This window comes from Indicator indicator, chromosome 18, assembly GCF_027791375.1.
Source record: "Indicator indicator isolate 239-I01 chromosome 18, UM_Iind_1.1, whole genome shotgun sequence".
NCBI classification, from domain to species: domain Eukaryota; kingdom Metazoa; phylum Chordata; class Aves; order Piciformes; family Indicatoridae; genus Indicator; species Indicator indicator.
The window spans coordinates 14439197-14463262 of NC_072027.1; the positions used below are offsets into that span (position 1 = coordinate 14439197).

At 42.0% G+C, this 24066-nt stretch overlaps 1 protein-coding gene across 1 annotated transcript in view; it reads left to right on the forward strand.

The window, feature by feature from the left end:
* The window catches only part of SLIT3 (slit guidance ligand 3), a 503078-nt gene that overhangs the window by 452499 nt on the left and 26513 nt on the right, over nt 1-24066 (forward strand). Inside the window, exons 28-30 of the mRNA XM_054389401.1 lie at nt 546-685; nt 13729-13822; nt 18754-18891. Coding sequence (XP_054245376.1) covers nt 546-685; nt 13729-13822; nt 18754-18891 — 372 coding nt within the window. The remainder of the gene's footprint in view (nt 1-545; nt 686-13728; nt 13823-18753; nt 18892-24066) is intronic.

The window sequence follows — 24066 nt, forward strand, 5'->3', positions numbered from 1 at the left end:
TTGTAAAAGCAATCATCCCCAAACATTTCTTGTTTGGATAAGTGACAAAGTGGTAATGAGAAGAAAATGTTCATGTCTGTAAAGTCAATTCAAGCTCTTGTTCTTTAAAGAGAGTGAGCTCTCTAAAAGCTGCCAAGTTGCCCTCTGATTGTGCAGTCTTCAGTAGGCAAATACCCATGTTCTCCAAAAGTCACTGACAGAGAAGCCAAGGAGTTGAGTATTGTGAGGAGTGCACACCCTCCTGCCCTGGAGTGAGTTACTTCAGTTCAGGGCTAGGGTTATCAACAAAGCAAGCAAAGGGAAGCATAGCAGAGGCTGTCTCCTGCTGATGATTTTGTGTCTCATGTAAATAATTATATGACCTCATGAACCACCAGACTGCATCCTTCACCAAGCACATAGTGTTAAAGTGCTCTGTGCTTCACAGCATGGTGAATTTGGTTCCAGCAACTCACTTTTATATGTTTTAGTGTCAGTTTTATACCTTAAACCTCCTGCCTCTTCAGATCTATGCTAACTTTATGATTTTTTCTCCTTCTCCAAAGCTGTTCTTGTCTCCTTGGGTATGAAGGGGAGAGGTGTGAAATAAATGCAGACGACTGTGAAGATAATGACTGTGAGAATAACTCTACATGTGTGGATGGGATCAACAACTATGTCTGTCTCTGCCCTCCTAACTACACAGGTAAGAAAGGGCCACAACCAAATAAAATGAGAAATCCGTGAAGACTCCCCTCAGTGCTTGGAGGGAAGAGTCCAAATGCATGTTTACTTTGTCTATGAGCATAAAATTAACCAAGAATCTAATCTCATTTTAAAGCATCCTGGATGTCTTACTGGGAAGATGTTAGTTCTGTCAATACTGCAGTACACCTGCTCCCAGGCATGGCCACTTTTCTGAGTCAAAATGCTGATGCCTTATTGTAAAATGCATTAAAATACAGTGAAGTCTAAGGTGACGGAGAAATCTGTCTGGACATCTGCACACACATTCTCTAAATGTATTTCAGAAATATTCCTAGTACTAAGCTGAGTCTGATATACATCTGTTCTGAATCTTGGAAAATAAAAATAGTATGAAAATAGCTTTTGGGGCATAGCTTTCACCTGAGATCTCAGAGGTTTGCATTTATTAAATAAAATGAGCTTGACAGTGTGTGCTTTAAATTCATTATCTCCATTTCAGAAGTGGAGAAGCAACGGCTGTGTGAGAAACCGTAGGCTCAGTGGTAGCCTTTGGTGTGCACCCATGGCAGTTAGCCCAGTTCAGCAGATGCGCAGTCACCTGCTAAATCCATGGTGACAGAAGTTGGTAACTGAGTTACAAATGGAATTAGTATCTCCAGCACCCATCCTGATTTCAGATAAATTCCTTCTGCAAGAGCAGAAACCCTCTTAACTGGAATCTAAAAATGCTCTTTCTCAAATCGTTACTGGAACATACTATTGACTCATTCAAGCTGTGTTAGTATGGCCTTCCTGGCTCAGCATGGAGTGGTAAGGAAACACCTGCAATAGTTCCTACTTCTATCCTTTGAAATGGGTTTATTACCTTCTAAGCATGGGGAAGTAATGAAGGGCTTCTTGTACGCTGGAATATATTACATGTCAGGGGATTTAATGAGGATCAAGCTTGAGTGGCTGAGTAAGGCAGGAGGAAAGCTTCTAGAATTTCCAAACTCTTAAAATACTTCTGTGGCTGATACAAAGGAGGCCCATGTAAATCTTTAGCTCAGAAAAAAAAGCCCTATGATTTTTGTGTACATTTATTGTACTTCTAAAATGATCTTTCTGCCAAACACGGAAAAACTTCAGCTTAGCAGAGTGAAGGGTTTTTGCTCATAGAATGTTGAGCCCATTCTGCTTACTCGTGCACTATTTATGGGAGCTGTTCTTGGGTGGTTTCAAACACAACTCTCTACAGAGAAGCAGAATCTTTACATTTACAAGAGGAAATATATTTGCCCAGCCAAGAAAGCAAACATATCTAGTAAGGAGCTGAACTCAGTATATATGCAAATGTCTGTTCCTTTCCACAGGCATATTGCAGATTTTTTTTTTCTCACACAAAAAAGTATAGAAAAGAACTAGATTGGGATTTCTTCTCAAATTGCAGTCTTGTTAGGGGCCAGAGAACTCATATGATACTTCAGAATCAGTTTTGAAGTATTTTATATCAACTTCCAGCTGCTTGCCTTTTTTTTTTTTAACACTGACCATTGTCTGTGCTGTGCTCTTGCTTATGAGCAGGACTTTGCCAAATACTAGACCCCAGTCTTGCAATGTAGGTACACATAATTGTATATAGCACACAATGAGCACTTGCTATCACTGTGCAGGCAGTAGCTGTGACTAGAGTTGCAATAAACTGCATTTTAAAAAAGAGCAGGAAGTACTTCTGGAAAAATATAATATGAATCATGAGTGCAAAAGACTGCAGAAGTAGAGGTGCTTCTTAAATTACAATCACAGAATGTTAGGGGTTAAAAGGGACCTTGAAGGATCATTGAGTCCAACCCCCTGCCAGAGCAGGATTGCCTAGAGTAGGTTACACAGGAATGCATCCAGGTGAGTTTTGAATGTGTCCAGAGGATGCTCCACAACCTCTCTGGGCAGCCTATTCCAGGGCTCTGGCACCCTCACAGTGAAAAAGTTTCTCCTTCTTTTCTCCTCCTATGCTCCAGCTTGCACCCCTTGCCCCTTGTCCTGTCACTGAACATCACTGAGATCTTGGCTCCATCCTCCCCACACTCACCTTTTACATATTTATAAACATGAATGAGGTCACCCTTCAGTGTCCTCTTCTCCAAGCTAAGGTCCCTAAGTCTTTCCTCATAAAGGAAATGTTCCACTGCCTTCATCATCTTTGTGGCTCTGCACTGGACTCTTTGAAGCAGTTCCCTGAGGTCCTTCTTGAACTGAAAGGCCCGGAACTGGACACAATATTCCAGATGTGGCCTCACCAGGGCAGAGTAGAAGGGGAGAAGGACTTCTCTCGACCTATTAACTGCACACTTTCTAATACCTCCCAGGATGCCATTGGCCTTCTTGGGGCACATTGCTGCCTCATGAAGTCTGAAGGCTTACAATAGTTCATGCTGCTTTAAAAAAAGGAAGAGTTTAGTGAGCTGTGATGAACAAATTGCCTTAACGTGCTTTACCTCCATTTTGGAGTGAGATAGTTCCTCAAACCTGATCAGTCACCTGAAAGGACTCACTGTAGTGCAGCTGCCTGGACTGAAATATCCCTCAGAGGTGCACCTGGCTCTTAGCATAAAAGTAGGAAACAACATAAAATGGCTGGAAGAATTAGAGTCATCAGCCAAGCAAAAGTTGCAGACAAGCCAAGCAAATCTAAGACATGGTTTTGAGGGTCCTCTAAGAATTGAATAGAAACACAAGGAACTGGAGATCATCTGAAACTGATTCATTGAAAGAACAGCAAAGAAAACGCATGGAAGCCCATAGGCAAGTCATGAAGAGGCAAGCAGAGTAAGCATTTTTTGAGTTGGTTTTTTTTGTTTGTGGGATTGTGTTGGGCTTTTTTGTTGTTACTGCTTTTTCACAAACACTTTTTATGGAGAATAGAAATTTCTTTGTCAGGTTCATTGGCTGGGCTTTGTGGCTGAACAAATCCAGACTATACGATACATTTTACCAGCGTAAGTATCCAAGAGTTGTTGGTTCCAGATACAAACTGGACTTCTCAGCAGATGTTGCAGTTGAAACACAAGTTAATTCAAGAGTAATCTGTGTTACAGTGGAGATGAGACTAGATAATCTGTGATAATCTGTGATGTTCTGAGTACCATGCAGGCTGTTGGATGTAGCTGCCCAGCTCAGCTACTGCAGATTCCTTATTTTCTCAACTGTAGAGGCAGACAGGCTCTGGTGTTCTGTGAAGTAGGTAGTCTGAATTCTTCATCACTCTTGTGGTCTTGGATGCCATAATACTAGTAAGGCTGCAGTGATATTCCAGGAAACACTGCACATCTGAAATAAACGTGTGTTATAAAATAAAGAATAGTCTGAATATAGGGTGGAAGCATGTATGTGTGTTGTGCTGTAAGAAATATTTAGGATTTCCCCTTGGTTTAGTTGACTAACAGTTAAATTGTGTTAGTAAATCTTGTGTTCCAAAATGAAATGCAAATTAAAAGTGCGTGTGTTGGAAATGGTGACTATTGAGAGAGCTGCAGTATCCAGGGTTTGGGTTTCTTCCATACCTTAGCCTTTTCCTGCTTTATCTTCTGTCTGTCTAATTTTATATGTTGTAGCCTTTTTAGGAAACAATATCCCAAATAATGCATAAATTTTTGATTCATTGGTTGGAATAATGAAGGCCAAAGAGCTTTCTTCAATTAGTCACTTTTTGCAGTGTTTTCATTTGAAATTCTTTGACAGTCTTTTCTCCCACTCAAAGTAGATGAGAAATGGCCAGTTTAAGTGACTGCTGATGGGAGGAATTTGCCATACTCCAGTCCCATTGCACTTGCAATAAAACAAAACACAACAAACCCACTGAAAAATAACCCACACTCACACCTCCTTCCTAGTTCTCTTCCATCTAGTTAACTTTAAAACCCTCATCCCTGGAGGTGTTTAAGGCCTCGACCAACCTGGTCTAGTGGAAGATGTCCCTTCCAATGCTAGGGGAGTTGGAAGTAGATGATCTTTAAGGTTCCTTCCAACCCAAAGCATTCTATGGATCTAATCTATGAAAACAATGTACAAATACAAATGCATTCTATGAAACAGGTAAACAAATTGAAGAAGACAAAACTCACAGGGAGGGTGGAAGGAGGTGATTGCCATAAAAAGATTCCAGCACTTGTCTCCACTACTAGGTTTCCTCACCCTTCTTAAAGACAATATTTTCATAGTTTATTGCCTGTGTTTACATAACCAAAACAATACTTATGCTGTGTAGCACAGTCCTGATGGCTTTTATTGTCAATTGATGTCTTATTTTTCCTCTCCCAAATTGGTTATTTTAATACTGAAGCTAAATTATAAGCATGTACTTCTTCCAGGATAATCATGTAGCAAAATCCAGCAACCTCTAAAGCCTGAACAGTCTGTGGGCTGCTTTACAAATTGGTTGGACTTGATCCTTGATGGATTACAGAACCTCACAGTTCTGTAGACTTTCCACCTCTTCAAAAAGAAACATATAGGAACATTGAAAGAGGACTATATGAATTAGATCAATCACCATGGTTCTTTTGCTTTTTTGTATTTTTCTGATTTTTATCTTCAACATGGTCTGTCTCCAGCTATCTCTCTAGCTTTGTGGTTTAGAAATGTAGAACAAAATACATACAATTTTTCCCTTCCATTCCTTTTTTCATTCACTACTGTCACAGACCTTGGGATCCATCACTGGTTTACTTATAGTTCTAGATTCAAATATAGAATTTCGTACTTCCAAAAGAGATCTGCTCTGCAGTCTCACTGTCCTCTGTGCTTTCACTTGAAGCTGTGTCCCAACGTACCAAAAGGACCTAACAGGTGATGGGTACAAGTTAATCCTGGGAAGATTCCAATTGGACTCCAGAAGAAAATGTATCCCCTGAGAACAGCTAGAGATTGCATTATCTCCCAAGGGAAGCAGTGGATTCCCCTCCACTGGACAGGTTTAAGACTCAACCTGACAGGGTGCTGGGCCAGCTCATTTCAACTAGAGTGTTACCTAGAGAATTTGGATCAGACGATCCTTGAGGTCCCTTCCAACCTGGCATTCTGTGAGTCTGTGACCAAATGGGCTGTACTAAACATGTGCTATGTACTAGCTTTATATGCTGGTTTATTTTTTGTTTGCTGTGACTTTTCCTTCTGTCTGTTTGATTTTAGTCAACAGGCAGGAGTATTTAGTGCTTACACACAAGAAAAAAAAAAACAGGAAATATTTCAGTTTTTGCTAAGGATCCTAAAAAGCCTCAGCAAATAAACACATCTCGTTGTTCTGAAACCTTAAAAAAATTGTAATTAGTGGGTTCTACTACTGAAAATAGGTCTTTTTCTAAAATACATGGCATCCCGTGGTGGGGAGAGCGGGGAACAAGTGTTTTAAAATAGTTTGTTTCCCTGGGAAAAAGCTGGAAGCAGTTTGTACCACAGAAAAAAGTACCTCTTAAAAAAATGACTAGAAACTATTTCTGGTTTTATGTGTTTGGAAGAGAAGGCTAAGATCTATTTTACCTTAGGGGACCTTGTGGTGTTCTGTGGTAGATGGTATCTGAGATTTTTGCAGTTGTGCTACTTTTAGACAGAACACTGTTCACTGTTAGTGATTATGGTCCCTTTTTCTAGCGTATCTGATTGTGGTTGCATGGCTAAAGCTGAGCACTTAGTCAAGCCAAACAACTCTGGAAGAAAGAAGTTGTGTGGTGACTTGTGGCTGACACTCTTTGCTGGAGCTCTTCAGCCCATTTCCCATTGCTAACCATTGTGGGGCTGAATTGCAGCAATCCCTGAGACAGGCACCAGTGACAGCTGAATGAAGCTGAAGTGGCTCACTGCATTAAAGGGCTTTTTTCCACTCCTGCTCCCCTCCCCCCTGCTTCCTCCCGCACATTTTCAACAATATTTTTGATATAGGAAATTTTTTAGGTAATGTGGTTCAGCCTTGTGGTTCCACAAAGATCTGGACTGCCTAATAAACCCTGAAGACTTAAGCGAGCACTTAACTATCAGCCTTTTTAAAACTTTAGAACTCTAGCCATAATTTCTTTGAGACAAACAGAAAATTGTGGTCAAAGTTTGATGTAGTTTCTTCCTTTTATTTGAAGGAGTTCTGCCTTACATGGAAGGTTCTCAGGATTAGTTACTTGGCAAATGTGAAGTATATTTGCTTTCAGTGCAAAGCATAAAAAGACGCCCACATTTCCCTCTTGTATAACTATGAATGAGAAGTGCTGGAAGATCTGGAAGTTATATCTTTGTTCAAGAGCTTAAGCCCACCAGTCCTGTTTTATTAAGAGACCCACATGTCATTGCTATCAGATTGGATTCTTTTACCTCATTGTACTTGGGACTGAAGAAGGAAACAGGACTGTAACTGGCAGCTTAGTCTCAGTATGGGTGTTCTATTATATTGGAGCTCTCAGCTCCAGAACTCCTTCTGGTCAGATTCCCATTTGTAAAATGTAGTGTCTCGTGTTTAAAGAGAGAGATATACTACAGAATTTCTCTTTGTTCATCAGGAGCATAGTGTATATCCCAAAGAAAATGTAGTCTCAGCTACTACTGCCTTCAAGAGTGGGTGAAGTGAGTATCATCCTCAAATGTGATTCATGATTCATTAAATCCCATCTGTGAAGAAGCACATCAGAGGATTCGAAACCAACCACAAGCCAAATACTTCCCTGCTTACTGGCAGGTAGTGCATACTGCACAGTTAATAAAGCTGGGAGAAGCAGAGTCCACCTATGGACAGTGTGTTCAGCACCCCAGCATCTCTAGGATGGCCGTGTTAGAACTGCCAGTAGAAAATAAGGAAATCTTTCTGCCTATCAGGTGTTCTTCAGAGATCTCTCTTGGTTCAAAGACTGTATTAGAACCCACCCTGGAGCAGTTCTTGAAGAACTGTAGCCTGTGGGAAAGACCAACATTGAAGAAGTTCATGAAGGACTGTATCACGTGGGAGGGACCCCACACTGGAGCAGAGGATTAGCATGAGGAAGGAGTGGCAGAGTGTTATGAACAAACCACAACCCCCATTCCTTCTCCTCCCATCAGACCAGCATGAGTTGGCAATGTGACCAGTGACCTATCTGCCAGCCGTGAAAGGATGTCTCAGGAAATGTATTGCATCTCCGATGTGACTGGACACACTGGATTGTGTAGACAACTGAACTGATCCCTAATAGATTCCAGACAAATCACATAGTTGGACAACATCCATATGAAGTAATACAGCTCAAAATTGTAGGAGGTCTGGCAAAACTGGGATCCATTCCAGACACAGTGGTTCTGATGGATATGCAAGTCACCACCTTGTAAGAGCCCTAGAGATTGTCCAGTCTAGTTAATGTTTTACATACTGCATCGTTGTGGCATTTGTGATGCTGAGTATGATTTTTTTTTTCCATGCTTTGGCAGCATGTAGAACTGGAACATACTCTGTCAAGGATCAGAAGCAGTCAAAGATTCATTACTTCTCTCCCCAGATTTTGTTGTTTAGTCCATTCCCCTTTTGATTAACATCAAGATTAGAGATAATTACTCCTTAATTCAGAAAAATAGAAGCCACTTTGGGAATCTCAGTGTGGAATCTTAACTTCAGGTTCCCACTTCATATGAGGCCAAAATATGAGACATGAAAACTCAGATAAGAGTTTTTAAAGCATTAACACAGAATAAAATGCATAAAGTGACTTTTAGTTCTTTGCTTAATGTGGGCAGTGTTCATCAAGATAGAGCAAACTTCATTAATAGGTCAGGAAGAGCATACCGCTACATCGCATTCCAGGTAATTTCTTTTATGATTTGGTATCTAACATGATAGTTGAGTGCATTTTCTGTTGATGGAGTTCCAGAGTTTCTCCTTTATTCATTGCAAGTTGAAACAGTTTGGAAGTAAAAAAATGCATATTTTTATTTTCCAAGATAAGCCTCAGATCTTTTTAATCAAGCGTCAACAACATTCCTAACTGAATTATTATCTTGGAGAAACATCCTATGTCTGTTCCACCCAACTGTTTTTAGGTTCTGTTTTCTGAAATTTCCAGTTGGCAGTGACTTCTTTTTAGTGACCGAAAGGAGAGATGGGGAGAACAAAATACAAACCCTACTTCTTCCGATACAAATTATTAGACACAAAATGAGTAATCTCTTATGAGAAAAACAGTGCAGTAATTTTTTTAGCAGTAAAGAGAAGAATTCCATTCTGACTTACCTGGAAAATTGCATACTATTTAACCATTCAAATATACATCATCTCCCTGTGCAGCCTGTAAAAGTTTTCACTGTGGATAAAGTCCAGGCTTCCTTCATCCTTTCTTCACTGTAAGCACTTTCCTTTTCTCAAGTGATATTGTGAAATTCTTGACAGCTTTTTTGCTTTTAGTCTTCCAGGCTTCAGGCCTGTAGTGATAGGACAGGGAGCAGTGGGGTTAGATTAAAGAGTGGATTTGCTTTGGATGGTAGGAACAAGTTGTTTCCCATGAGGGTAGTGGAACACTGGACCAGGTCACCCAGAGAGGTAGTTGAGGCCACATCCTTGGAGATATTCAAGGTCAGGCTCGACATGGCTCTGGGCAACCTGATCTGGTGGTGGATGTCCCTGCTTACTGCAGGGGGATTGAACTACATGACCTTTGGAGGTCCTTTCCAACTCAAACCATTCTATGATTCTGTCCCATTAAGGATGAACATATTTTCTATGTCGGTTTATCAATTATTTGATGAATACTCTGAATGAGAGAACAAAGTTGTCACCCAGTTGAGATATGAAACAAAAGGGAAATCATCAGACTCATAGGCGGCAACCTGGTGGTCTAGATTGCTTTTTTCAGAACTGCAGTTTTACTTACAGATAAAAAAGTAAAATACTATTACTGTATCTAATCTCTTTTACTGATTAAGGAGAAATAATGTAACTTGGATCTGGGTTTTAAAAGTCTAATGTGGCATGAAATAAATAGCTCTCATGATAGTACAGAAGGGGAAAAAAGAACAATTATTATTAAACTGTGTAAAAGTCATCTTTATTGCTCTGTTGTTGTTTGGGCTTCGTTATGAGACCTGGGAAGGCTGCAGAAAAACCTAGGCATGTTTCTTGGCAGCTCTGCATAAGCAGTGAGCCCTATGAAAAGTGAATGTGGAAAGCCCCATGAAATTCATGGTTTTGCTGAAAAAAATAAGACCAGGAAAATGTTGCATAAAGTTAAATAAAAATGTTTGCTGCGTTGGGTTTTTTGTTTGTTTGTTTTGTGGGGAGGGGGGTTTGTTGTTTTGTTTTGGTTGATTTGTTTGTTTGTTTTTAAGCAATAAGCAGTGCTGGTGAAGGTTTGGGGACTTTTTTCTTTTTCTCTTTTTTATTTTTTCTTTTTTGAGGGTGGGCTGGAGTGTTTCTTTTGGAGGATTTTTCAACGCATGAGACAGAACAGCAATGGGACATCCACCTGTTGGTATTCCTCCTGTCAGTAGAACTTGGTTTTGATCTGGAAGTTGGATTTTTTGTGGCAGATCAGACTGCTTCCTTCATCTGTCTTAAGAACTTTGAAATGCAGTGCCCAGGCAGCTGAGGGGATGTGCCTGTGTTTCTAAAGATACCATCTTTGTATCCTTCAGACCACAGAACATCACTGACCTAATACCTCCAGCTACTATGAAAAGTAAAATCTGTTGGCATAAGTATTTTTCCTCTTGTGAATCTGACGTAATCTCAACCTGTTCTTTGTTGGGGTGCATTGCATGTTGATTTATTTGTTTGGCTTTGGTGAAAGGTTAAAAAAAAATTAACTGATTAGAAAAGAAATCTAGTTGTCATTATCCTGTCTTTTATATAAGCATTTCAAAAATCTCTGTGTACCCAATTAGAGTTGTGATCTGAGACTACATAGGAGACAGGAAAATGTGGATGTTGGATTGTTTTCTGCATTTGGGTCAGCATTACACTGAAGGCTTCTGTTGTTTTAGCATGATCAAATATCTTCCACAAAGAGAATTAGTGCTCCTAAAGTTGGGCTAAGATGAATGTCCAGGGTTTTTTTAGGTTCACATAGCTATTCAGTGAGGAATTTGGACTAGACCTTTAATTGCTGCACAGAGAAGCAGCCCTGTGTCACTCAAAAAAAAAAAAAGGATCAGATTTTTCCTCTGATACTGACATTAAAGCAGCCAATGAGTATTGCACTCTCAGGTCTGAGGGTAGGTTTTTTGGCCCAGATATTTTCTGAGTGAATAAAATATGAGAAAGTCTTTCTGTAGCTGGTGCCTTGGGTTTTGCTTCTCAGAAAGTGTTTTATTTCCCTGGCATGCCTTCTGCAACATCTACTGAATATTGGTGGAGCCTGAAATAATGCATCAAGAATTGTCTTCCTGAGATGAGGCTGCTCTGGTTGCAAGGCATTCCCAAGTGAGCTTCTTAATGAGTGATAGATGGGAAAAACAACAGGAAGGATCCTTAAAAGTTCCAAGCTTTGCATGAAAAATGGTACTTTTTTTTTTTTTTTGGATGCTATGTTTGGTACCTAGCCTAGAATTCTCCTACATTTTGATAGTGGTGCCTTCAGAATGAGAGAGTGAGTCAAAATATTTGACATTTGGAGAGATTTTTACTGGATCTCTAAGCACTTGTCAAGACTGTTGAGAAGAATACTTTGAAAAGAATTATGATTTCCTTTGAGAGTTTATGAAACTGTTGGTTTTTTAAAAGACTGTTTCCTTTTCTTCAGAATAACAACCAAAAAAAAAAAAAATTGAAACCTCAAAAGTGTGTATTGACCATTTTTAGTGAAAGGATAGTTGAAGGGCTTCCCAAAACATTTCCAGCTTTAGATCACTGAGTTTTTTTAATGTCACCAGATGTTATTTTTTTTCCATGTTTATATTCACATAAGATTCATAGCACGTAAGGGGAACAACAAACTGGCAGTTGTCCAGGTATCCTAGCAAGTTCTGACCTGCTCACGTTCATGTCTGCCCAAAGGCCGAGGGAGTCACTTTGCCTGTTGATATTTGGGAAGGTTGGAGGGCTGTGGGTTTGGGGATTGCTTAGCAAGCAGACCTTTCTCCAATTCTGCCACCTCAAAAATGTGATAATAGCTGTCCCCAATGACAGCTTGGTTCGTATTTATAAAGTTGAATGTCTCTAGTTGCTTTTGAGAAGTAACAAAGTAAAATGGGCAAACCTCAAGTCCAGGCAATTATCTGTTTTCCTGGTTCCCATGGCTTCTCAGCATTTGGCATGACCCACTTCCAGGGTTGGATACATTCATTACATTTGCCCAAGATTTGCCCAGGGCTGCAGAAAAGGCTTGGTAGTACTTAATAGTGGTGGCTTCCTGGATTCCTTGGCTCCAGATGGAATTGGTTGTCTTATAACTGATCCTATGAACAATAAACTGTCCACTGCAGATTGCCATGCCAGGCTTCTCTAATACTGTCAAACCCAGCTCACTAAAAGCCATGAGGGTATGTATGGAGCATGAGTACAGGGTTCCTGTGGTACTACCCTCTCTCATGCCTCCAATGCTTTTGTATTGACAACTGATGGTTGTCACTGATGGTTGACAACTCTCAAAAGCAGCCACATTAGATGTTCCATGTCTGAAACAAACAAAAAAACTATGTATCATACTTCCATTGTAATATGAAGAGTCAGATAATGAGCTATGTAGCTTCTACCGTAGGGAGGCTGGAGAGATGGGAGAAATAACCTTGAAGGAGTGAGCTGGGGGTGTTCACAACTTAAAACCATCCCTGTCATCACCAGAGTCATCCTCCCAATTGTGCTCTCAGTCATCCCTGCCAGATCCCAAGACTGATAAAAAACAGTTCTGATTTGCATTTTCCATTTCAATTTTGATCTTTGTGGTTTGCTTGGCTTGTGTTTTCAAGTGTTTCTCTGTAGCCACAGGAGTTAGAATGTAAGGACATTTGCAGATGTTTTCTCCCAAGATGCAGGTAGAGCTGCAGCTTCATGAATATACTGCTAAAACATTGCCAGCCCACCAGGGCCTCCCACTTCAGCCTTTCTCCCACCCCATCCACATGGCTTGTTGCTCATGTGATGGTATGTATCATGTATAGGCACAAAAAACATGCATAACCTTGAAACCCTGCAGATGTGGTCTTCTGATACAGCTGCGCAGGGGGTTTTGGGGCTGTAGCTTTTGGGGGTCTCCATGCTGAGTACTTGACCTTTGCTTTTCCCACATGGCTTTGGGAGGTGTGTGGTAGGTTTCTTTTGGTTTCCTGGGAAGGCAAAGATTTCTGTGGTCTTTGGCTGGATCTCAAATCCTGGGGTACTGATGTGTGACCTAATAATTTAGGACTCAGAGAAGGGTAGTATTTAAATAAACTGTGTTTGAACACTCTGGAACTATTAATTATTACAATTTATACAAATCCAGGGAGGTGCATGCTATGTAACACACCATACGTAGGAACAGCTGAGCTGAGCTTACACATGATGGATGTTTTTCTGCAAAGACATCATCTCCTATGAGCACAATAGAGCACTATTCTTACAAATAGTGAATGTTTTATAATTGCATGCAGTCCTAAGGCTGGTTCCTATTATTGAAGAGTCACAGACGTTTTGGGGAGGAGGGTTTGTGGTTGTTGTTCTTTTCCAGAGTGATGTCCAATCGGCTTCTTTGACAAAGTATTAACTAGGGATAAAATATGTTTCAGTGTGAAAATGTTACAGTTCAATGAGCCACTTTGCTTTTGTGTCACTTTCTTGCTTTGATATAAGAGGTTCTGGGTCAGGAACTGCCCATTTGATCCTTAGTCTGTCTCCAAGTTCAGTTTATATGTCAGTGCATTTTATGCCAGCCTTTCAAATTCATGTGATAGAAACAATACAGTCACTAAAGGTCAAAGGAGCCCAGTTTAGTGAAGTCTCACGTGCCCTCCCAAGAAACATTGTCACTTCCTGCTGAGTTACTGAGCTGCCTCCCCATCTAGAGACATGTGCCATCCCTGAACAGGGGTGCAGCTGCTTTGGGATTGTCCAAGTTACATTACAGCTTTATTGCTTTTCTTTTGCCTCAGGTGAACTGTGTGATGAGGTGATTAACCACTGTGTTCCTGATCTAAATCCGTGTCAACATGAGTCCAAGTGTCTTCCACTTGACAAAGGAACCAGGTAAGTGTGTTTATGCTGGTCTCCATACACTGGGCTGATTCATCCATCTGCTTGACTAGGGTTGAACTAACAATGAGTTTGGGTAAAAATCATCATCATTAATGTGAATAGTACAAGACTATATATACCTCAGGCCACGTCACCTTTTAACACAACCAGCTCTCCTCAGCCCATGCTGGCTCTGTGTTTAAAATCTACTGTTCATTCCAACTACTAAGAAGAAAAAGATAAACTTGTTTCCAGAGCATAAAGCTGCAGGTCAGGAGTTTTCTCTTTTATCCCCACTTCAGCTGTTGTGTTCCAGGATGGTTTGTGGCCTTGGGGTGTAGTGGCACAGGCCAGCCTTGACCACACTGGGGCTTCTATCCCCACACTTACTTACCTAGGCAGCAGCAGCCCCCCAGCTGACCTGGACAGCTCTCACTCGGGAGCTGCTGCCTTCCCTTGGCGAGGCTCATCGGAGATTTTGTGAAGTCTGTGTTTGCATTTGTATCTTGGGAATGACACTGACTGTTTCAGAGGGCAAAATAAAGCCTCATGTTTTAAATGGCAGTAAAACATCTGGAGATTTGGGGGTTGGGGTGCTTTGAGAGGTGCACAGTAGCAGTGTTCACCACTTGTCTCAGGAGGGCGTTTCAGAGCAATTCAGCAAACAGTGACAGTTGGAAAGCCAAGCTCTGTGCAAGCTTGAATCAAAGAAGTAGAAAAGGAAGACAAATTCAAGAGGATTCTGCACTTTCTCCTAAGGTGGTTGCCACAGCCACCATGCAATCCTGAGTGCTCACTAGTTCCCTCCTGGGAGGGAGGGCTGGCCCTCAACCAGCACACCCAGCATGTCAGAGGGAACAGTAGTGCTCTTTGGTCATCCTAGTAACTTACAATTGGGGTCAGATTGTGTCCCCTGTGAATCAATCAGTGTGTCAGAATAGTGTGAACTAGTAGACAGAACACTTCAGCATTGTTAAAAAGAAGTGAACCAGTTTCAGGGATGTGGTTATCTGGAGGGCAGATGAAGCTGTGCTAGGCTGTTGGTCTGTACGGCCCAAGCCTTTCTTTTGGGGTGAAAAACCTCTGGACAGAAATGTTTCTGACTCTTCAGGAAGATGAAACTATTAAATGATTAAGACAGTTCCTGAAATGATGCACAGGGACTAGCTAAGGAGGTGTGTAGCAGTACATAAATAGTCCCTGATGCTCCTTCCAGTTCTCATTCCTAGTTAATTCATCATTCGACTAATCCAGTAGCTCATCACTTTATGAGGCAAAGGCTTGCAACTCAAATTACCTTATGTTGCTAGATGCTTGCAGGGATGGAGACAGCTGTGGTCCTGAATGGTTTTATACTTGCTGGAAGCATTTCTTTACCTGCCACCCAAATAATTTGAGTAATAAGACACATTTTCTTGCTTGCTTGCTAGAAAAGTGTTCTTTACAGTGGGGCCATAAACCCTTGAGGGGAGCCTTAGTAACTACTTTCAAGTATTTTCTCCTCCTGCTTGTTGCATTATTCTTCCCATTATTGATAGAATGCTACACAAAAATCCAGAATTTCTTTACTACTTCTGTCCCAATTTGCTTTCTAGCAGGCCAGACTTGAGAGTTGATGGAGCCTGCCAAGGTTTGAGTATAGATTTCTCCAAGTATTACTTTTTCTTTCATGCATTAGTTGCACCAAACCATTCAAAAATGGGCTGAGAGCCCTCAGTACCTTTTGCAGTGATGTGCAACTGGGTCTCACTGAAAACAGCAACCTGTTGATCTCCTGGCCTGGCATGTACCATATATTTAGCACATAGTGGTGCAGCGTAGTGCCCCATGCAGCATGAGTAGTGCTCCATGCAGTGTTAGTAGTGCCCCATGCAGCACGAGTCAACTTCATGCACCAATCCTCAGCTCTGCTTACAGGGGCAGGGAATATTAATGGCAGAATTCAGACTTGTTCCTGAGGTGACCATCCACTTGTCAGCTCTGTGCCCTGGGCAGCAAGGACACCAGCCTGTGTCTGTCATGCCTTCATCTCTCTTTGGTCTGCAATACTGAAGAGGGAGGAAAAGATGATAAAGACAGGGTGAAAAATAGGAAGCCAAGTTAGTTATTGATGTGGGGAGGGAAAATCCATTCTTGCCCTGCAATAGAAGCCACGATTCATGGCTTTAATACAATAGACATTGAGTGCATGGAGACGCAAATTCCCTTGGACAAACCAATGTTTTACATACCACTAGACATGGTTTTAGGCTCTCTCTGATACAGGAATGTTGCCATCACTACGAAGTTGTAGCAAAAACAATTTCAACTGTACTGGTGTCAGATGGTCAATGGGAAATGATATAACTCATCTTATGGTGTAAATAACTCTTTTAGCAGGGCTCAAATATAAAAGTTTCTTTGCTGCCTCCTTTACTGCAGTGAAGGTGTACTGATCCTCTGTTACTTGATGGCAGGATGTGGGATTGGGATGGAGCTAACATGCCATCATTCACTGGTAGGGGAGATTCTTGATTTTCTAGGAGGCACTCATCTGGCTGTTTCTCACCTGCCATACTCCACACGTGCATTTTTTGGTAGCTCCAGACACACTAACTGCTCAGAGATAACTGATCAAAACAGGAATTCCATATTTCTAAAGGGAAAGCCAAGCTTGGAGTCTTTCAGTGTGTGTTTGGCTGCACAGAGCTATTTGCTTTTTAAGCTGAAGTTGCAGGTGGCTTTCCTCACTTCCAACCTCCACATATTTATTGTGCTGTTACTATAGAAGAAGAGTAGCTTTCTGTATGCCAGAAAACAAAATAAAAGTCAACCAAGAAAAGAAAAAAAACCCCACCACATTTAATACAATGAAATGACTTCTAAAAAAAAATAACTCCAGGAAAGGAGCATGGTTTTCCATTCACTGTATTGATGTTGGAGTATGGTATAAATATACTTTATTATTCTAGAACTTGGAATTATTACCTGACAGCTTAAAATGCTGATTTAATGCAGCCCTGCAGAGAAAAGTGGTGGTTCTGTCATTACTGAGATAGCCAATACACATCATAAAATTGATGCATGGCAGCCCTGAATAAGGAACTGCACATCGTTCATTATTACATCACTTTATATTAGGACTGCAGGGATCACTAAAAAGCGACAGGATTAAATGCTGCCAAATTCCCCTACAAAGTCTTTTGATTGACATTATTTGCTTGCAGGTGTGACTAAAACGTTGCCAAAAATGTTGCCCGCTTCTTGTGGTTTGGGGAAGGGACACTTTGGTTTTCACTCTGTTTTGTCGTCTGCGTTATGTTAATCACAGTATTTCCTGAGCCATCAAGGTGTAAAAAGGCAACATAGGCATGCAGAACTGGACCATCAACCATCCTGTGGCTGTGGAGGGTCATGATGGGGGCCTCTCCTGTAGGGAGTATGGAGAGAGAAAGTGTACATATCTACATGCTGTTATCCATAGTAAAGCCCACAGGCTAACAGGCTTTGCCTTATTTCCTCCTTTCATGTTGTCAGTCACAAGCCATGTGTTGAAATGGAGTCAAGGTCACATTCTTCTCAGTGCTTGAGCTATGTTGTTGCTGAAGTCCTGGTGCTGTAGCAGTCATTCACTGGGCATTAGTACACGCAGCACCTGCTGCTGCGTTCTGGCAAGCTTTGCCCAACTCGCTGCCTTGCCATGATGAGCTGGAGAGCAACCAGAAGCCAGAACACACCGCCGCTCAGAATCAAATTCAGCGCAGTGACTGCTGCCTGGAAAGTGAAAATATCTTTTCTCATCAGCTCCCATGCATCCAGTTCCTCTGAAGACATTTTTCTTGAAAAGACCAGAAGAGTAGATTGATGGAGCAGTAGCTTCTCTCCTGATGCCACCTCCTTCAACTTTATGTCTCTCCTCTTCCAGCTCTTGGTGGCAAGCACACTGGGTCCAAATAAGGGGTTCTAGCAAGAGCACAGACCTCTTTTATTGCTGAAGTTAACTAGCTCTTCCCTTGTTTTGGTTGAAATTATATGCCTTTTGTTTTCCAGATGTGCAGTAACATCCCTCTGGGAGGAGTAAAACGTGTTTTATGGACTACAGCACGTTCATGACTAAACACTGCAGAGTCAGAAAGAGTCTGATCGGAAATCCCCAAAGATCTGTTCCAAATCAGAGACTTGGGGATGTATTCTGTATTGTCAGGTTAAAAACTTCAGCAAAGCTTATAGAGGAAACGCTGATGCAGCCTTTGCACAACAAACTTGAGAATTGTCTAAAGTAAAATAAAATAAAAAGCCGAAGTTTAGGTTTGGGTGCATCCCACTTTGTTGCTCCTGTGAATGGTGTCACCTCATAGCAGCAGGTACATGCCTTGTCTGAGTGTCACCATGAGACAGGACAGGCTTCAAGGGCAACTTTCCATAGTTGCAACAACATTTGCTGTGCCTTGCAAATGAATGGCAAGCAGGTGGTGGTCTCAAAACTGATGGTCTTTTTGTTTAAACTTGATGAGTTTTATGGCTTGCTTGCAGATCACTTCCATTTGGAAGGTGGAACTTTACTGTGCTCCATGCCAACCTCAGGCACTCAGCAATGTGCAAATGTTGGCAAAATCCTAGTCTGAGACATCGGAGCAACTGCCCTTGTAGAATGTTGTCCTCTGAGTCTGTAAGGTTAGGGAAGATGTTGTCATCTTCAGCATAATTGAGAGACCACTGTATGATCACCATTCTCCACAGACTTGCCTGAAGAAAAGCAGTACTACGATATGCTTTGCTTGGCTTGAGTTTAAACAGGTTGTAGAACCTGAACTGCAGACACGAGGGACTTGAGCATTTCTGATGGCAGGGACGTGCTTGATGTTTCCAGGAATAATTGCTAACACCTTTCCATCTCAAATCAGATTGGTGCTAGGCTGCCTGTGTGTGCTATTGCAATTAAGAGTGATCCTCTTCTATTTCAGATGTGAGTGCTTGCCGGGTTACAGTGGAAAACACTGTGAAACAGATGATGATGACTGCGTGGGCCATAAGTGTCGCCATGGAGCAGCCTGCATAGATGCAGTCAATGGCTACACCTGTGTCTGTCCTCAGGGCTTCAGGTAGGTGAGAGCCACCTCCCCCAGACTATCTTCTGAACAGCATTGGGGCATTTCCTTTAATTGCTTTCATCCTTAGAGCTAATCAGCCCCTACATGTGGTATTGATCCATCAGTCCTACCTGAATGGATGGCTCAGTTCTTCAAAGCTTGTAGCTGAAGTAGGTGTTAATGAGTTAACTGAATACAGGGGGTTGATCATTCTTGCTTTGGAAAGAGCAATTTACCTTTAGTGCAGGGCTTGGATAAAGGCCTGCAAAGGATAATAAAATTGCATATACGAACCCTCAGACCTGGCTGCAAGAATACACAAGTCTGAGGATTTTGTGCCAGTGTCTCTGTGCCTGTTGGTGGATGGGCTCAGTATGACTTGGACTGTACATTTCCAGTCTCTGATTCTGACAGCTGCCAATATATCTGACTCCTGGAAATCTCTCTGTCTGTCAAAGAAAAGTGTGCTGCTCCAAATGGATTCACTAATCATTGCCTGAGGCTGGATACTGGCTTCCTTCCAGCTAAACCTTTTCTGTGTTTGAAATACACACAGGAGACAAAGAAGAAGTACCTGAAAAGATCAGCCCTGACAAAGCAGAAATTGCACGAACACTTATAAATCATTTTCTCTGCTTTGTATCTGCAACTGTTTTCATTCTTCTTGCTTTCATCCTTGCTGGTTTGGGGTTTTCTTCCCTCTCAACGCACATTTTTATTGCAAAGCAGACAGCCTACCCTGAATAGGCATTGATATATAACATAATGTCAGCTCATGGTTTCACAGAATCAGAGTTGTTATTTACAGGATATCAGATATCCTATGAATTTCACATTTGTACCCTTCTCTCCATGTTTCATTCCCTGCTTCAGTCCTTTCGAGGGCCTCTAGGATCTTGTGAACTGGTGACTGGTAAGGATAACAAATGGCTGCCCCACAGTGGAATTGTAAATGTTCAGTGTTATTATGTAATTATTAGAGCTGAGAAGCAAAAATCTGGAGTCAAGGGTAACTGGAGCCTGTCATCAGATGGAGAATTCTGCTGCAAGTCCCCTGGCTTTTAAGACATCTCAGGAACTAGGCAGTAATGAATGTGATGAATGCAGGGAGGCAGGGTCACAGTGTTTGGCAGAGATGTTTTGAGTTGTGACACAGTTAGGCAGAGCAGTAGGAGTAGGTGGAGACTGGTCTGGGCCCCTTCCTGTGTACATGCAGCAGCTCTACTGGCCCCAGGTTGGTTGCTCTCACACCAGGGACTTCAGGAGCAGAACCTGGAACAGCCCAGCCTGGTCCTTTGCTCAAATGACGTGTTTTCATTCCACTAGAAGTCCTCCAAGAAGAGGAAACATCTTTATACACAAAGCTCAAAACCTCAGCAACTAGCTTAGACAGCACTTCATAGCCCAAGGTGGGCTTGGGCAAGTAAAGTGATCCCACTGCCTGTCAACAGCAGAACCAGGTTTAACTCAAGGTGTCCTGTTTGCTTTATTTTTTTCACACTAGTCTGTGCCACCGTCCTCAATCTACTCTGCAAGACAGAAGGGACCAAGGGTCTTTTAGAAGAACACCACAGTGGGCACTAACAGGCTCTCTCTGCCAGGACAGAGAGCCAGCTGAAGCCTCACATATTCTCCATGCAAAATAGTCCCTGATCTTGTTTGATTTTAGGATTAAAATTCTGCTAACAAAATATGATCTGCTCATTATTCTTTCCACAACTGCAGCCTTTTGTAGTTTAAAGGCATGCTGCTCTGAAAGGGGTTCTGATTATTTTTTTTTCCCCTTCAAGACTGCAATTGCAGAGATGGTGATTGACAGAGTTCAGCCTTCTGATGTTCAGGGTTGTAGACCCAGCTGTTCACCAAGCATGCCTCAGGTGCTGAGCTGTGCAGCAAGGAGATAACTTTACAACTATTTGAAGGCTTCAAGTGTTGATGAAAAGGAGAGAACACAAGGGGTGGTCTGACAAAGGTAACTGAGAGACCTAAGATGATGATTAACAAAGTTTTTGGTTAAGTATCAGGAATAATTTCCCAGCAGTGAGTTTGCAGAGTGACTTCCCAGTTATCTGGAGCTTATGCTGTTGTAATAAAAACATGAACCTAGCACGTTTTTATGGTTGTAACTATGCTGTATGTCAAAGCCACTTTCAATCACACATTGATGTTTAAGCTCATGTCCTCGCATGGTCAAACAAATACACTCCAGTAATTCTGAACAATGTAAGGCATTGTATGCACAAAGATGCACCTCTGATGACATCCCCAAAAGCAGTAGTACCAACATGCACTCACCTGATTTCCCATCTTAACATTCCCTGTTCACTATTCATGTGGAGTTTTGCTCTATGCAGCACCTTCCCTTACCACTCAGCAACCTTTTGCATTTACATACTACACTTTCTTCCTGAAAAGTTGTCAGTGCTTTCCTCCCAAAATAGCATTCATTTACCCCCTGCAGATGAAAACATTTTTGAGGCTTTGAGAGCCCCATTGGATAAAATCTAACTTATCAAACCTTCCCTCTAGCAATCAGCCTCACAGTGGTGGTGTCCTGATAAATGCTGCTCTAGTGGGGAAGCACACATTAATGCTGCTGAGCTTGATAGAAAGAACTGTTCCTCCATGGTGGAGATGCTTCCAAGTCCCCCACTGGGATAGTTTGCTGCAAGAAACTCAGCAGTGATTATTTAAATAAATGAGATTGTACCAGGCAGAATAGACTTGGCCAAGCCACTCAAGTCAGGCTGTGATCCACATTCCTCTACCAGGGAAATAAATAGTATCAGTTATTTCTAAAAATATATTCTTTAAAATATAGTAAAATAAAGAAAAGGCTTTGGCAGACAGTGTTGCTAATGTAACCTCTAGATGGCCACATCAGGACGGCTGCACTTGTGAAGCCACCCACTGAATGGGTTTCAGAAGGAAGGATTGTGCAGGAACCATACTGGGAGCTCAGGAAATCTTTCAGAGCAGCAACAAGCACAGACACACTGGCTTCTTGCAACATTTGCTTTCTGTTAGTAGAGGCTGTTGTGGGTCGCTGGGAGGTTTTATTATTATTATTTTTAACTTCCATGAAATCACAATTATATGCACTGACTTTCTGCTTTCTACTTGTTGCTTATAGACAAAACAAAATGATTGGCATTGGGCAGAACAAAGGTAATGGGCTGGGTTAGCAGTGCTCCTTTCTGCCAGTCACCTCTGGAAAACAATTACACCTGACCTAAGGCCAGGGGTGACAGCCATCTGTGGGACCAACTCTAGTTTGATTGCATTGCTGGCTCTCCTGACACATTTGCCATCCCAACACAAAGCCCTGCACTGGAGAGAGAGATCACACACTTAAGAAAACCAGGCTTGGCACAGGAAAGTGCTCCAGTCACACAGTCCACTTCAGTCCCTGGCTAGCAGTGGGAATGTGGCCCTGATGTGTCCTCAGCTCATCAGCTCTGTCTAGGTCTGCCTGTTGTGCTGATAGGCAACAACTACCTTAAACTGGCAAGAATTGCTTTCTGTATAGCTTGTCTTCCCATGAGGTTGTTACTACTGTTTTTTATATTCCCTTCCTTTCTTGGAAAGGGGACTCCAAATCATCTCTTGCTGAGTGGTGCTATGCCCACTGAGGTGCTGTGTTCACCCTCCAGGAATGGGGTTGCCTGTGTGGGTTTGCCAAGAAGCTGCAGTCTCTCAATCCCTAACTAATTCATAGCTGTGCTCACAAAGAAATGTTCCCAGAACAAATTTGCTTCAAGAAATACATCAGGCTGAGCAAAGACAACCCTTTCCCATTGTCATAGGTTGACTCTGGCTGGATGCCAAGTGCCCACCAAAGCTACTCTATCACTCCCCCTCCTAAGATGGACAGGGGAGAGAAAATATGATGAAAGGCTTGTGGGTCAAGATAAGGGCAGGGAGACATCACTCAGCAATTACCATCATGGACAAAACAGACTGGACTCGGGGAAATGAATTTATTGCCCATTGAGTCAGAGGAGGGTGTAGAGAAATGAAAACTAAACTAAGGCTGTGGCAAAGCACCACTCTGGCCTTGTGGTGAACAAAGGAAGTTTAGGGCAATGCAAAGAAAAATGCTGAAATGCAATTTATCCTGAAAAGTGACAAGAGGTGGTTCTGGCTGAGAAGGAGACATCTGTGTGTTTGTGACCACAAGCACAGTCAATGCCCAGTGACACCAAGGCTGGAGCAGAACAGTCCCTGTAGGACATGCGTGCAGGGCATTGGCGAGAGGCCAGCACAGCACTGTGCTCTAGGCCTTGGGAATCCCCAGCAGTGCTCTTCACCTTCCTCCTTCTTATTCCTGTGGGACAGACTTTTGTGTGCCATACCCATATCACTGTCCACAAGACAAAGATTTGGGCAAAGTTAGGAAGCTGCTGAGGGTATTCCATGCTGTCTGTAGGGAACGGAGAGCTTTTCTGGCCTTCTGCCTCGTGCAGATCCCAAATGTTTGCGTTTTTTACAAAAGGCATTCTTCAAGTCTACCTTTTGTAAAAGTAGTAATGTAAAACCCTGTGTCTCTTAAACTTGATAAGAAAGCAGAGAAATTCCATTGCTTTTGATGCAGATCAGGATTTAGCCCCTTCATATGTTGTGTATTTCCCTCTCTTTTGTGTTTCCCACATGCAGACCAGAGATTGGTGTGTGTGAGGAGAACAGGGAGACATTTGGGCTCTCTTTGCACACAGCACTAAAGACAGAGCTGTGGTATTCTGTGAAAAATTCCACATGAGAACATGTAACACACAATGCAGTCATCTCCATTTCCTTCCGTTACAGAGGCAGCAGGTTCTGGTCTTTGTGGCTAAGCAAGACTGCTCTGAGTACATTGTGGTTGGTTTATTTGCTGTTCTTGTAGTATTTATTGTAGGGTAATGGTTTGGCTATCTGTTCTTATTGTAACTAGGAAAGTTACCTAGAAATCCACTGAGCCTCTCACCTGAAGAGGGGTGAGGTTTGAGGCACTTTTTTGCTTTGTTGTTATAAGAATACTGTTATTCTACAAAGTGCTCCCTGAATAGCAGGAAATTCCTAGTGGTACAAATGGGATTTCACTGTTCCAGAACTGGGCTCATGGGTTATTCACTGCATGACTGGGTCTGCCACAATCTTCTCCAGAAAGCCCTCTGCCCCCATGCCAAGAACACTGTGAAACACTGA